The following is a 13512-nucleotide window of genomic DNA, read 5'->3' as shown; positions in this document are numbered from 1 at the left end:
GTCCACATTCACCAACCATCTTTTTTTTTTCTTTTCTCTAACAACCTATAGTTCATATCATGTCAGCAAAAAGAAGTCGCTGCTGCTTTCCTCACTCCATTCACATCAGATCAGTGTCACCAACCCCAAACCTGGAAATTCATACTCCAACACCAAGCACAAACCAATGCACATTTTCTTCCCATTATATATATATATATATATATATATATATATATATATATATGAACATATTTTACAAGCTTATATATACACACATAACTAATAATTACAATACCGTCCGAAAGATATAAAGTTAATTCAGTCATAAAAGAAACTTGAAGGAAGGAGGAAGAAATTGTGTTATTCAATCCCTTCAACTAATATTTTTAACAAAACTATCCGAAAAAAAAAAAAAAAAACTGCATATACCACCACTCTCAATTCTTGTCCCCTTCTCAAAAAGTTACTAAAGGTTAATCCATCATATATGTATATATGAAATATGAACCTAATCGTATATTTAAAAAAAAAAAAAAAAACTGAAACCGACAACCCAAAAGAAAAAAAAAAGAAAAAAGAAATTAAGAAACTGTTACTAACCCCACCCCCCTCGTTTCTGTGTGTCGCATATTGTGCTGCTGATGATGGTAGTTGTTAATTACAAAGTTGTGTAAGGAAGATTCTGGGGGAGTCTGAAGCGAACCTGCGACGCCGGCGATCGCACCGCCACGCCGTGCCAGCAGATGCCTCCTTTACACGCTTCGTGGGTGTGGTGCGGCGGCGGAGGAGGCTGATCGGTGGCGAATGCATACGTGGCCTTGCGAGACACGTCCCACGTGAGCGTGGCAACGAGAATCAGCGCCACCGCGGCGGTGGACACAACGAGCACAAACCAGCCGCTGAAGCTGCGTCCACACAGGAAGCCGTAGGCCTTAATACACGCGATCACCGCCACATAGAGCACCGTTAGGTTACTCATCACAGCATCAGACACAGCCATAGAAAATAGAATACAAGAGAATGAGAGAAAGTGTGTGGCTTTGGGTTTGGATGTGGCTTTAATGCGTCGTCGTTTGGGAATGTTTCAGGGGTTTTAATTATGAGTGAGTGAAATTACGGAAATGGGTCCCTGTTGTCTGAAATCTCGGAGAAACTTTGAAGAGGATATTGTTAACAGTATCTTTATAACATTGAGTAAGAGATATATATTACATAAATTATAGAAAAATATAAAAAATCTGCTGATAAAAAATATTTCTATTTTATGTTTTTTATCTAATATTTTTAGAATATTGATTAACATTTATCTTTTGTAAAATCACCTAAGATGCGTTGGATTTTTGAAAAAAGAAAAAAGATAAACAATAAAATAATATATAATTTATATATTTTTTTATAATTTGACTTTAATTAAAAATTTTATCTCAATTTACTTTTGTTGATTTCTTTCTATGTATCCTATAGAAGGGAACCCTAATCGAAGTTACTTTCTTTCTTTCTTTGGTAGCACACCGCATGGAGCTTATCTACTAGTTTGATTTGAGAACAAGAGGAATCCGAACAAATCCACCGGATTCGTAACTTATTGTCATGTTATTATCGTACGCACCCGCCGATTTTTCCAACTCCAACCAGATCACGCCACGTGTTTCCTATGTCTCTTTTCTTCTGACGTGGCTCTTACTGCAATTTGCCTTTCTCTTTTAATTTTACCGTATTCTGATTTTGTCTATGTTGAATAGTTACCGCAAGACGAGGAGAACCTAGAACTATCAAAGACTAGTACTAGTGGACAGCGTATCCTTTTTAACTCGTATTTTGTACGATCATACTGACAAAATTTCTTAGGGTACCGACTGAAAACATAAAAGCATTATTTATTCAATACTCTACAATATAATTTTGAGAATGAGATTCTCATCTTCCTTTCTCTTTTATGAAAATAAATAATCTTATCGTAGAAAACAATTCATAATTAGATAAAAAGTGTGAAAACTCTTTGCAATGCAATATGATATGTTCTAATTCAATTCTATTTGCATTGTCCAAAAACAATTTTGTGATTTTATCCTTTTACATTTGAAATAGAGTAAATAATACCCACAATAACAATTTAAAAGTCCTCCTAAAAAAACAATTTATAAGTCTTTTAGGCACAAATCATCTTAAATTTGTTAAATTTTTTAATAATTATTTAGAAGTTATGCTAAAATATTACTAATTAATTCTCAATATATATATATATATATATAGCAAAAAAAAGTCAATTAAATCATTCAAAATAACCAAGTTTTTTTATCTACAAATGTTATATATCTATACTATATACAGAGGAAAATATTTTTGAAAAAGAAATTTACACATAACATCTTCATAAGTTCTATAACTTTAGTTCATTTTTTTAAAAAATAAATTGATTTCTAATAACTATAAATTAAGTTCATTTTTTAAAGTATAAAAATATTATACTTTAATCATTAATAATTTTTCATTCAAAATTTATAAAAGATATCTAACACATGCTACACCAGTCCAACACTCTGGTATAAAGTTTACAGTAATTCATATATGTTAATTTAACTAATTGAATTATACATCCTTATAATGTTTACGTGATATGTATTTAAATATGATTATTTTTTTCAAAATAATAATATTTAAATACATATTACATAAATATTAGTAGTAGTTTATAAACTTATGATAGTCCAAACTATTTGATAATTTCTTCAATATTAGACACAAAGAGGTAGGGCATGGTATCGTGAAGGCGTGAAAGGCTCTGCATTAATTCACTGTTCTCTGTTAGGGTGAGTGGGAGAACACCGTCACTGACCGATCTTGAATCACTGTTCTCTGCATTAATGGCTGAAGTAGAATACGCATCCCTTCTAAATATCGTGATTCATGGTGACTCATTTATGAATTCTGACATTCAACTTTGTCTCACCAAGTCTACAACTTTATTGTTCAGTCAAAACCATAACAAAACCCCTTCAATTTTTATATTTGTTAATTGACTGTCTGCTTTACTATTTTGTATCAAGAGGACTTGAATTTCATCACCATTAAGTGTTTATTTGATTTTCTGTCGGGAGATCGATCATTGTGTTTCAATTATTAAAGAGTTATTGTCATGTAATTTTACTATGAGATTCAATAAAATTTAATGTGTATACATCTGCTTAATTTATGTGCTAGTTGCTCCTTCTGACTGCATATTTTGGTGCCAAGTAATTTCTCTTTGAAGATGAATTCCAGCAGTATAAGGCACAAGATCACGTAGAACAGATAAAAGATTGATGGAACGCGTTGAGTAACTAATCTTTTTGTTTTTTTAATTTTCAAAAAAATTAAAATACATTTTCTTTAGTCAATTAAACATGCTGATATGGCTAATTAGTAAAATTTTATTTACATTCAATCTTGGGGAGTCATAGGTGACTCAAACATATTGATATATATTCCTTTGCCCATGTGGGTTCAACAGCAACATCATTTCGGGTAAAATGTTAGTATTAATTTTATAATGGACATAACAATATTTGAGGGTCTGAAGAATCACTGTGCCGTCTCTTTTCTTGGAACGAATTGGTCGCATGGCATCGTAAGTCTGTTTTGCTGTTTCGTCATACAATTAATTTCATGAATATTATAGGCCTAAACAATGGATTATATTAACTTTGGATTACGATGCTCCAACTTCATTTTGTACTATTTCGTCAAAAACTTAATTAATGTGGAACTCCGTGGGGGGCAAATCGTTTAGGTTGGTCAAATATAAAAAAATGCCAATGTAGGTAATCGTTAATAACCTTAAAAATCTTATTAATTGCATTAATACATTTCTTATTTATATAAAATAATATAATTTTATTAGATTTTGCTTTTTTTAAGATAAGATACTTATATATTCTTTACTCGTTTAAAGACTTGTTGAATCATTTGCAAACATACTAAGTTATTAAACAATATTCGATAAATAAGAGTTATTGTTCAATGAAAACTTGTTCAATACTTTAATAAATATCACAAGTTTTTACTATCTAAAATAAGAATAAATAGGGATAATTTGAACATAATATTCAACAACAAAGAAAAGGCAAAACAAAGCTACAAGTTATGATATTTTTAAAAAAAAATTATAAACACACAATAAAACGATAGGAAATTCAGATGACAAAAGTTGTTGTGGTTCAGATTTTTTCGAACCAAACTTTTTTTGTGCTAAAACATGATATTCACCTTATAATTCAACATTAATATCAGTCAAAGTTCAAAAATGGTATTTTAATTGTTAATTTCTCAAGTGAAAAGACCTAAGTTTGTCCATTAAATATCAATCCCTTAAACATTTAACAAAGAAATATGTTTTAAGTTAATGACTCAAAGATAACCATTACCCTTTATCCTATTACTAGCTTTGAGATTTAATGGGTATGTTACCACGGTTCAAAATAAAGAGAGTATTTTTCAATAATAATCTAATTCAAAAATCAAGGTAGGAGTGGTCAAATCACACTAATCATAAAACATGAAATTAAAAAGTTAACATTAAAGAACAAGATAAATATATAACATTATTTCAAAGAAAATGTATGAGAGTATAAAGTTCAAATACAATCTAACTCCAACAATAATGAATTTAGCTATCCATCTCCATGAATAACATCCAAGAGGAAGGAAAGTGAAGGAACAATGGAGGAAAAGAGTTGGGGAAGAAAAACTTTAATAAAAAATATATTTTTCAAAATGAGAAAATGTGTCCTAAAATGCACAAGATAATCTATTTATAAATATCCAAAAAATTTACACTTAATAAGTATCTGTCCAAGTAAAAAACTTCAGAACATAACCAGTTTTGCTAAAGCTAATTTTCTTCAATAACTTTCTTTTTCATCTTCCCCAAAATGGAACTTCAATATGGACCCTCCAATCCCAACTTAAATAACTTTGAGGTGAAATTTTCACTTAAAACTTTATTAAACCTTGCTCCAAAAAATTGCTATTCAATCCAATTCAAAAATCCTACAAAAAAGGTCAATCAATGAGTATATACAATCTAACAAAATAACAAATTAAAGAGAACAAACTATAAATTAACAATTTACATAAAAAAAATATAAACAAAGTCTTTGTAAAAAAAGATAATTATCTAAATTCACATGTCTCGGTTAAATATTTTTTGTAATTATCCTGCTTATAATATAAGACTTTAGTGTAGCAACTGCATTAAAAAAAAAACGTGTCCATTTCCAACGGTAAATGCAGAGTTATTTGGCGCATCGTGACAATATTTTCATGTTTTTTTGTGCGATTTTAAGAGGTTCACAATTGAACCAGACATATTCTAAAATTATAAGCACCACCAAATATATAAGTAAATTAATATTTTAAGAGAGCTTTATATTTATAGTAGTTATACTCAACTCAAGCATGAATGCTTTCAGTAAAAAAAGTATCTGTGTGCATAACAAGAAAACTAAAATTACAAGTCCCTTTATTGTTCACAAAATATAGGAAATAAAATTATTTCATAATTACTTTAAATAATAATAATTTTGAACTAAAAAAAATCTTAAAACATTTTCTCAAACTATTATGCCGTAACTTTTTTAATTTTATTAAAAAAGCTAGAACAACCTCCCACTAAAAAAACTATTATGAATAATAACCTAAACTCTAGTTAATATTTTTTAAAATATGTCTAAGTTTATTTAGATAAAACTAACCTAACGTATTTCATTTTTTTTCACGAGTGTATTTTTATGCGATAATTCTTTTTAAGGTGGTCAAGCGTCAAATTCATATTACTTTCCTAATAAAAAATTAAAAATAATTTATCATTTTATGTGAGATCAACTCTTTCTCCTGAGTTCATTTTGTGTTTTTTTTATCAGTCAGAAAATTAACAGCAAAGCTAGCTCTTGACAAAAGCTACTTCCATCAAAAGCTTTAAAGCCGCTAACGGATATATTTCACATATAACTTTTTTTGTTGAGTTCAATTTCCTTTATTAGTGTCTTCTAAAAAAATTGTTTAATGGTGTATTTCACTATTGTTATAACGTATGAATTGTTATGAAAAATATTTATTTCTCACGTAATTGATGTGATATTTACTCGATAACATACTTGATGAGTAAAAGATATTTTTTTTTTACCATGGTCACTCTAATGTTAATATTTATCATTTCATGTATATTAATCAAACTCCACTACTAGAATGATGATAGTGAGTTTTTTAGGCACATACTCAGAGAACGGATCTAGAGGGGGTGAGCCCCTTTCTCTCTTGAAACTTTTCATACATTCAGATTTTTAAGTTAATTAATATAAATCATATAAAATTAATTTTATATGTTGTTATTATAATAATAATTAATGTTAATTAGTACAAAATTGTGTAAAATTAGTCATTCTTATTATTTTATTGTAATGATTAAAGTGATAATTAGTGTAAAATTATATAAAACTAGTTGTGTGTTTGTTGTTATTATAATAACAATTAAGGTTATCATCATTCAATATAAAAAATAATTTCAACTTTACTTGTAAAAATAATAATAAAAAATATTTATTGAAACTTAAACAGTTAAACAGTTATAAAGGAAGAAAAAAAAATTCAAGCCCCTGTAAGATTTTTGGATCCGTCCCTACACATGTTTAACATCAATTTAATCTTTTATTTTATAAAGTAGTAATTGTGATGTCCAAGATTTTGCATTGTCATAATTAGAAAAATTCTCTTGGCAAAGATTTTAGTTTTTGAAATTCTGAAAGTTTTATATTTTGAGAATATATAATTTTTTAAAAGTTGACCATGTAAAAGATTATAATTTTTTTAAAAAAACGAAAGAATTATGAAATACTTAGTTATTTTATTTAATGTATTTCAACTTATTGATACTATTATGGTCATTATGATATTTCATGATTTAGATAATAATTAAAGTAATAAGTTATTTCATTATTAATTTCATAGACATAATCTCTATTCTCTAGTCTCTTGCACTTTCCTGCCTCTGTTCACTACATATGCAACCCATTTTGCTTGTTTCAATAGGTTAGTTTAATTTTTGTGTCGGCCCATGAAAGTGTCTCTTTGTCACTAGCTACTTGAGCCCATTTTCGTGTGCTTGATATAGCCCGTATAGGTATATATAAGGTACAGTCATCTAATTTAGGGGCCGTGATATTTTCACTACCACTTTTTTTATATCTTCCCACACGCAATGTTTATTTTTTGTCTTTTTGTGCAATTCCTATTCTATCCTCCCCTCATACCAGCTTAAGTAGATCTTCTTCATTTCTTTTCTTCTCCATTTCTTCAATTACTAAAGTTTTGGACTAATAAGTGAAAGCAACCATGAGATAACCTCAGCATAAAAGCAAGGAAGGAAATACTTCTTGAAAATGGAAATTGGACGCAAACGTAGGTTGAAACCGATAATCCAAACACACACTCACTTAGCTTGTTCGTGGGTTAGGATTAATTTACTACTTGTATACTATTCAAGGATAAAAGTTTAGATTCATAATCTAAAAGTTGAATAAGAAAATACACACTAAAAAAAAACAAATAGAAAGAGAGGAAGAAAGTGATTGGATTTTTTCCACGTAAAAAAGAAAATAAAGAAAGTGCCGTATTAGAGGCGCAGAAGAAGAGACTAGAATTTTAGAAGTAACAAAACCCTTGAAATGAGCAATGGTAGACTTGGGCTTTGGAGTCGTCTCGTGGGACCATCCTCCACACTCGCAGTCTCCACGTCGAATGAAAGAGAACAAGCCAATAAAACCAAGCCACGTGTCACAAACTAGATCTGTGGCCGTTGGATGATCCACGGTGGCAAAACGGAGGTCATGAAGCTCCTCCCCCGCAACCCTATAGCGGAGGCATATATATATCAAATGAACTAAAACAGAATGAAAATCCAAACTAAACGGATCTCTCTCTTCTTCAGTGGTGGAAGCTACTAGAACACTAGTTTGTTGAGCACTGCGATGAGGAAGTGGACGGTTGCTTCCGCTCTCCTTCTTCTCTCTCTCCTCTTTCTCTTTGCAGATCAAGGTATGCCACTTCACAATTCACTCTTCTTTTACACATTACGCATGTTGTTGTTCGAATTCCTTTACGCACCCGCGTTTGGTTTTCTAGGTCGAAAGTTTCAGGCGAATGCCGAGGGAGATTCCGACGAGCTTGTAGATCCACCCAAGGTGGAGGACAAGATCGGTGCTGTGCCTCATGGCCTTTCAACCGATTCAGATGTCGTCAAGAGGTGTGCGTTGTTTGATTTCCCTTTTTCTCTTGTTCTCTTGTTTTTTTTTTTTTGTGTGTATAAACGTGTGCGTGTTGTTGTGATTTGAAAGGGAGGCGGAGTCGATCTCGAAGAGATCTCTCCGGAGCAACGCGGAGAAGTTTGAGTTCCAAGCGGAAGTGTCGCGGCTTATGGATATCATCATCAATTCTCTCTACAGTAACAAGGATATCTTCCTCAGAGAGTTGATTTCCAATGCTTCTGATGTAAGCGCTTTTTTTTTAAAAAAAATATTTTTGTTTAAAAATCCTTGCATTTAAATTTTTTATTTGAATTGTTGAACGATTTGTTAATGGCGAATAATGTGCACATTCTAGGCTTTGGACAAGATTAGGTTCCTCTCCCTCACGGATAAGGAGGTGTTGGGAGAAGGTGATAACACCAAGCTTGATATTCAGGTTAGTATTGCTATATTCTGATTACTATGCTTTTTTTTTTAAGGTTGTTTTTGGCTATATGATTTTTATGAAGACAGTCTAAGCAATGCTGGTGTTTTATTGTTTTGGAACTAAACTTAAACATGTTGGTGCTACAGATTAAGTTGGACAAGGAAAAGAAAATTCTCTCAATTCGAGACAGAGGTATCGGTATGACGAAGGAGGATTTGATAAAGAATTTGGGGACAATAGCGAAATCTGGAACTTCTGGTACGTATGTTGTGGACATTATTGCTGAAGTAATTTTTGCTTGTGATGTGGTTGGGAATATGTTAATTGGAGCTGTGTGTTAATTCAGCATTTGTTGAGAAGATGCAAACAAGTGGAGATCTCAATCTGATTGGGCAGTTTGGAGTCGGCTTCTACTCTGTTTATCTTGTGGCCGACTATGTCGAAGTTATTAGCAAGAATAACGATGATAAGCAGTAAGTCCTTTTGGACCTGATGTTGTTTTTGTAATCAGTTATTTGTTGACTTGTAACCCAGCTGTCTAACTTGAAAATTATTTGGTTTTCAGGTATGTATGGGAATCAAAAGCTGATGGAGCATTCGCTATTTCGGAAGATACATGGAATGAACCACTAGGACGAGGAACTGAGATTAGATTACACCTCAAGGAAGAGGCTGGGGAATACTTGGAGGAGTCTAAACTGAAAGTATGCATCAACCTATTACCTTAATTATTTATAAGTTATTCGAGTTTAAAATTTCTTGTCTTCTAGTCTCCTTCACATAAGTTTACACTTAGGGGTCATTTACTTTGAAGTTTACTTAATCTATGGTCATGCTTGTAAGTATATAGGTGCTCTCTACGGGGAAAATTTGTTTTATCTTGTATGTATCTGTTACTTTATTTTGACAAGTGTTCACAGATGCTATGTTATTGATTTTCAATGGGTAAACATGCAATATTAAGTAGGGTTTCTGTGGAGTGTTGCACTTGTAAGAAGGTTGAGTTCTCATTAGTTAAATTAACTTTTCACAGTTACTGGTAATTGGATTATGATTTTGCAGGACAAACACATCTCAATATACATTTTATAGTTATGAAAAGGATAAGAAAAAAAAGAGAGGACAAATCTCAATTAATATACATTTTTTTTGTCAATATCTATTCTCAATATAAAAGAAGCCAACCTCTTGTATGATATGATTTAACAACTATGTTTTTCACAGGAATTGGTGAAGAGATACTCTGAATTTATTAACTTCCCTATCTATATTTGGGCAAGCAAAGAAGTTGATGTGGAGGTTCCCGCTGATGAAGATGATTCCAGTGATGAAGAGGATTCATGTATGTATATTTTTAAGAGTTCAGTTGGATCTCTCCATTTATATCCTGTTTCAAGATGTTGTTTTGGTGTTTGTTCATTCTTGTATATTATGGTTATGGTAATTTAAACTGTCATTCTTACCTTTTTTTTATTCCTTGAACAGCTGAAAGCAGCTCCAAGGAGGAAAGCGAAGATGAAGATGCTGATAAAAGTGAAGATGAAGAAAAAAAGCCTAAGACAAAGACAGTGAAGGAAACAACTTATGAGTGGGAACTTTTAAATGATGTGAAAGCTATATGGCTGAGGAATCCAAAAGAGGTTACAGAAGAAGAATACACCAAATTCTACCACTCTCTTGCCAAGGTAACATTGCCAATTTGCCATGCTTGTTCCTTATACATCAAGGGAATTTATTGTGAAATTCACTTCACTCTGAGTTTGTTAATATCCATAAAGTTGTGGATTTATGTTTTGTGCAGGATTTCAGTGATGAGAAACCTTTAGCATGGAGTCATTTCACTGCTGAGGGTGATGTTGAGTTCAAGGCAGTCCTGTTTGTACCACCTAAGGCACCTCAAGATTTATATGAGAGCTATTATAACGCAAACAAATCGAACCTGAAGTTGTATGTTAGACGTGTGTTCATTTCAGATGAATTTAATGAACTGTTGCCCAAGTACCTAAACTTTTTGCTGGTAGGCATTGTTGTGCTTTGTTATTGCAGATAAATATATTTTATGAGGATCTTAATAATTTTTGCTAACAAATGTTTCTTTTGACGTTGGGAACAGGGTCTTGTTGATTCTGACACTTTGCCACTTAATGTATCACGAGAAATGCTTCAACAACATAGTAGTCTGAAGACAATCAAGAAGAAACTTATTAGGAAAGCCCTTGATATGATCCGCAGGATTGCTGATGAGGATCCTGACGAGTCAACTGACAAAGAAAAGAAAGGTATGGTTTAATAGTTATGAGTTTCATCTGTTGGAATCCCTATTTTTTTATGGGCTAAGGTTGACCAAAACACGTGTAATTGTGTTTGCTTTGTTATACCATTTCAAAATGTAAGGTGTTTCTTGAATTCTGTTCATTGACTTTGTACTTCCATCTTAAATATTGATGCACAGAAGATGCATCCTCTGACAATGATGAGAAGAAAGGTCAATATTCTAAGTTCTGGAATGAGTTTGGTAAATCCATTAAACTTGGTATCATCGAGGATGCCACCAACAGAAATCGTTTGGCAAAACTGCTCAGATTTGAGAGGTATATTACTTCTGCATGTAATTATTAAACTCTTGGGGTAGTGTTATTTCCTCACTTCCATTATTTAACATTTTAGCTGATACTTGTAACTCTTGCAGCACCAAGTCTGAGGGTAAATTGACATCTCTGGATCAGTACATATCTAGAATGAAAACTGGGCAGAAGGATATCTTTTACATAACTGGAACCAGCAAAGAACAACTGGAAAACTCTCCCTTCCTTGAGCGGCTTAAGAAGAAAAATTTTGAGGTGCAATTTAAATTGTTTGATTTTTATTACAAGTATATTTGCTCTATTATTTGTTCTTTTAAAAACATTTGTCTTTCTATTCTGCCGAGAGATGATGATTTAATGTCTTCTAAGTGTATTTTCTTTTGAATTTGCTACAGGTTATTTTCTTCACGGATCCAGTTGATGAGTACTTGATGCAATACCTGATGGATTATGAAGACAAGAAGTTCCAAAATGTGTCCAAGGAGGGTTTGAAACTTGGGAAAGATTCAAAAGACAAGGAACTGAAGGAATCTTTTAAGGATCTTACCAAGTGGTGGAAAACTGCTCTTTCCAAAGACAATGTTGATGATGTGAAGATTTCCAACCGATTAGATAACACTCCTTGTGTAGTGGTGACATCAAAATTTGGTTGGAGTGCTAACATGGAGAGAATCATGCAGTCTCAAACTTTGTCAGATGCTAGCAAGCAAGCATACATGCGCGGCAAGAGGGTTCTTGAGATCAATCCTAGGCACCCTATTATCAAGGAGCTCCGAGAGAGAGTAGTAAAGAACCCTGAGGTACATTCTAGATTATTAGAACATTTTCTGAGGCATCTCTTTCCTAAACTCAAATGGGGTTTATCTGTTAACACAATCTGCTTTACTTTTCAGGATGAGGGTGTGAAGCATACAGCACAGCTGATGTACCAGACTGCACTCTTTGAAAGCGGCTTCCTGCTTGATGATCCCAAGGATTTTGCTTCCCGGATTTATGATTCAGTGAAGACTAGCTTGGACATCAGTCCTGAAGCAACAGTTGAGGAGGAAGATGACACTGAAGTAGAGGCTGAAAGTGACGCGAAAGAAGATTCAAAGCCTGAAACTGATGCTGTTAACGATGATAATGATGTCAAGGACGAGTTGTAGATTTTGCATGACATCCACTATTTAATGACGGTGCTGCCGATTCCCCTTTGTTTTTCATGGTTTTAGCTTTAAGATAGACCGTAAAAGACTTCTTTAGCATGAGTTTTGATTTCATAAGTAGTTAAAGGAGAACATTAGTCTTACTGTAATCATACTATCCCCTTGGAATTTTGCCTTACCACCTTAGTCTTAACACATTGTTCAAGTTCTACAAAATCTGCTTTGTCTTTTTTATTTTTCATTTTTTCGACGCCCCTAAGTTAAAATTATCAGGTCTTCAACGCCTGGGTAACAGTTAAAATTATGAATGCGAAAATGTGTGGCCGAAATCTCGAATGTCCTTGTAATGGGTTTATATCTACATACAGGTCGTTAAATAATTACCCACTCCTTGACAAGTTTACGTTCGATTTCCTGTAGATTATTGTTTTGTTTTTTGGTTTTCCTCCGAGCTATATAGTTTTTAGTTTTACAATTACAAGTTGCAGGGTTGTTAGGCCTAAACTGCAAAGTGCAAACCAACTTTTCAGCATAGTTTTTCTTGTTTTCAATTTGATTTGGGCCAAATGAATTACTCAAAGCATTTTGTTTTTTCTTTAATGAAAACGTAGGGTTTTGATTGAAAGGAACTTTAAAACGTTAAATACAAAAAATATGTTGGTACATAATTTTTGTAGAGAAAAAACTGCAGACTAGAATGAGTATTGATATATAAAAAAAAGAGCTGGAAATTGTACCCTTTATTTTACTTTAATTTCTGTTTCCTGTTTCTCCCCAAATTAAGGCTAATAAATGATTAATGAAGGAAAATATGATTACAGTTTCTTAAGCCTCCACTTGTACTAAATCTCCTTGTTTTTCAGACCCCATTTCCTCATAGTACTCTGAGGTAATCTTGAAAACTAGGCTAAGAGTCTAATTCAACAGCAAAAAATAATCTTGTAAGATGGCAGTTGTTCAAACTTTATAAGCTCTATTTAAACTAAAGCTTTTGAGTGATGTGGGACTAAACACACTTCTAATTAAGACATCTCCACAGAGTTATCTATAAAGCTAGGTTAAAGGTGATCAATAATTCACAATTAAGACCA

At 32.3% G+C, this 13512-nt stretch overlaps 2 protein-coding genes across 3 annotated transcripts; one reads left to right on the top strand and one right to left on the bottom strand.

Annotated features, from left to right (window-relative positions):
- Positions 1-250: 250 nt before the first annotated feature.
- Positions 251-1063, bottom strand: LOC114384191 (the record flags this gene model as incomplete). Its single annotated transcript, XM_028343847.1, has 1 exon — positions 251-1063. A coding segment is annotated over one exon (423 nt), but the record flags the coding sequence as incomplete, so codon positions are not given.
- Positions 1064-7890: 6827 nt separating this feature from the next.
- LOC114383124 (endoplasmin homolog) lies at positions 7891-12655 on the top strand. 2 transcript variants are annotated; one of them, XM_028342725.1, is made up of 15 exons: positions 7891-8052; positions 8140-8260; positions 8352-8505; positions 8617-8697; positions 8835-8946; positions 9035-9161; positions 9254-9392; positions 9913-10030; positions 10174-10373; positions 10490-10705; positions 10802-10967; positions 11144-11279; positions 11378-11528; positions 11669-12073; positions 12167-12655. In XM_028342725.1, the coding sequence occupies exons 1-15, from the start codon at positions 7986-7988 to the stop codon at positions 12419-12421; spliced, it is 2448 nt and encodes an 815-aa protein (XP_028198526.1). In that variant the 5' UTR covers positions 7891-7985; the 3' UTR covers positions 12422-12655. The 2 variants fall into 2 exon arrangements, with proteins under 2 accessions (XP_028198526.1, XP_028198525.1); XM_028342724.1 differs by having other exon boundaries at positions 11141-11279.
- Positions 12656-13512: the final 857 nt, after the last annotated feature.

Source organism: Glycine soja, chromosome 14, assembly GCF_004193775.1.
Source record: "Glycine soja cultivar W05 chromosome 14, ASM419377v2, whole genome shotgun sequence".
In the NCBI taxonomy this organism is placed as follows: Eukaryota; Viridiplantae; Streptophyta; class Magnoliopsida; order Fabales; family Fabaceae; genus Glycine; species Glycine soja.
This window is presented reverse-complemented; position numbering and strand designations above follow the sequence as displayed.

Coding starts and splice junctions, on each gene's coding strand:
- LOC114383124 (XM_028342724.1), top strand. CDS start 7,986: ATGAGGAAGTGGACGGTTGCTTCCGCTCTCCTTCTTCTCTCTCTCCTC. Junction 10,031..10,173: donor CAGTGATGAAGAGGATTCAT/GTATGTATATTT, acceptor TTCCTTGAACAG/CTGAAAGCAGCTCCAAGGAG. Junction 10,968..11,140: donor AACTGACAAAGAAAAGAAAG/GTATGGTTTAAT, acceptor ATTGATGCACAG/AAGATGCATCCTCTGACAAT.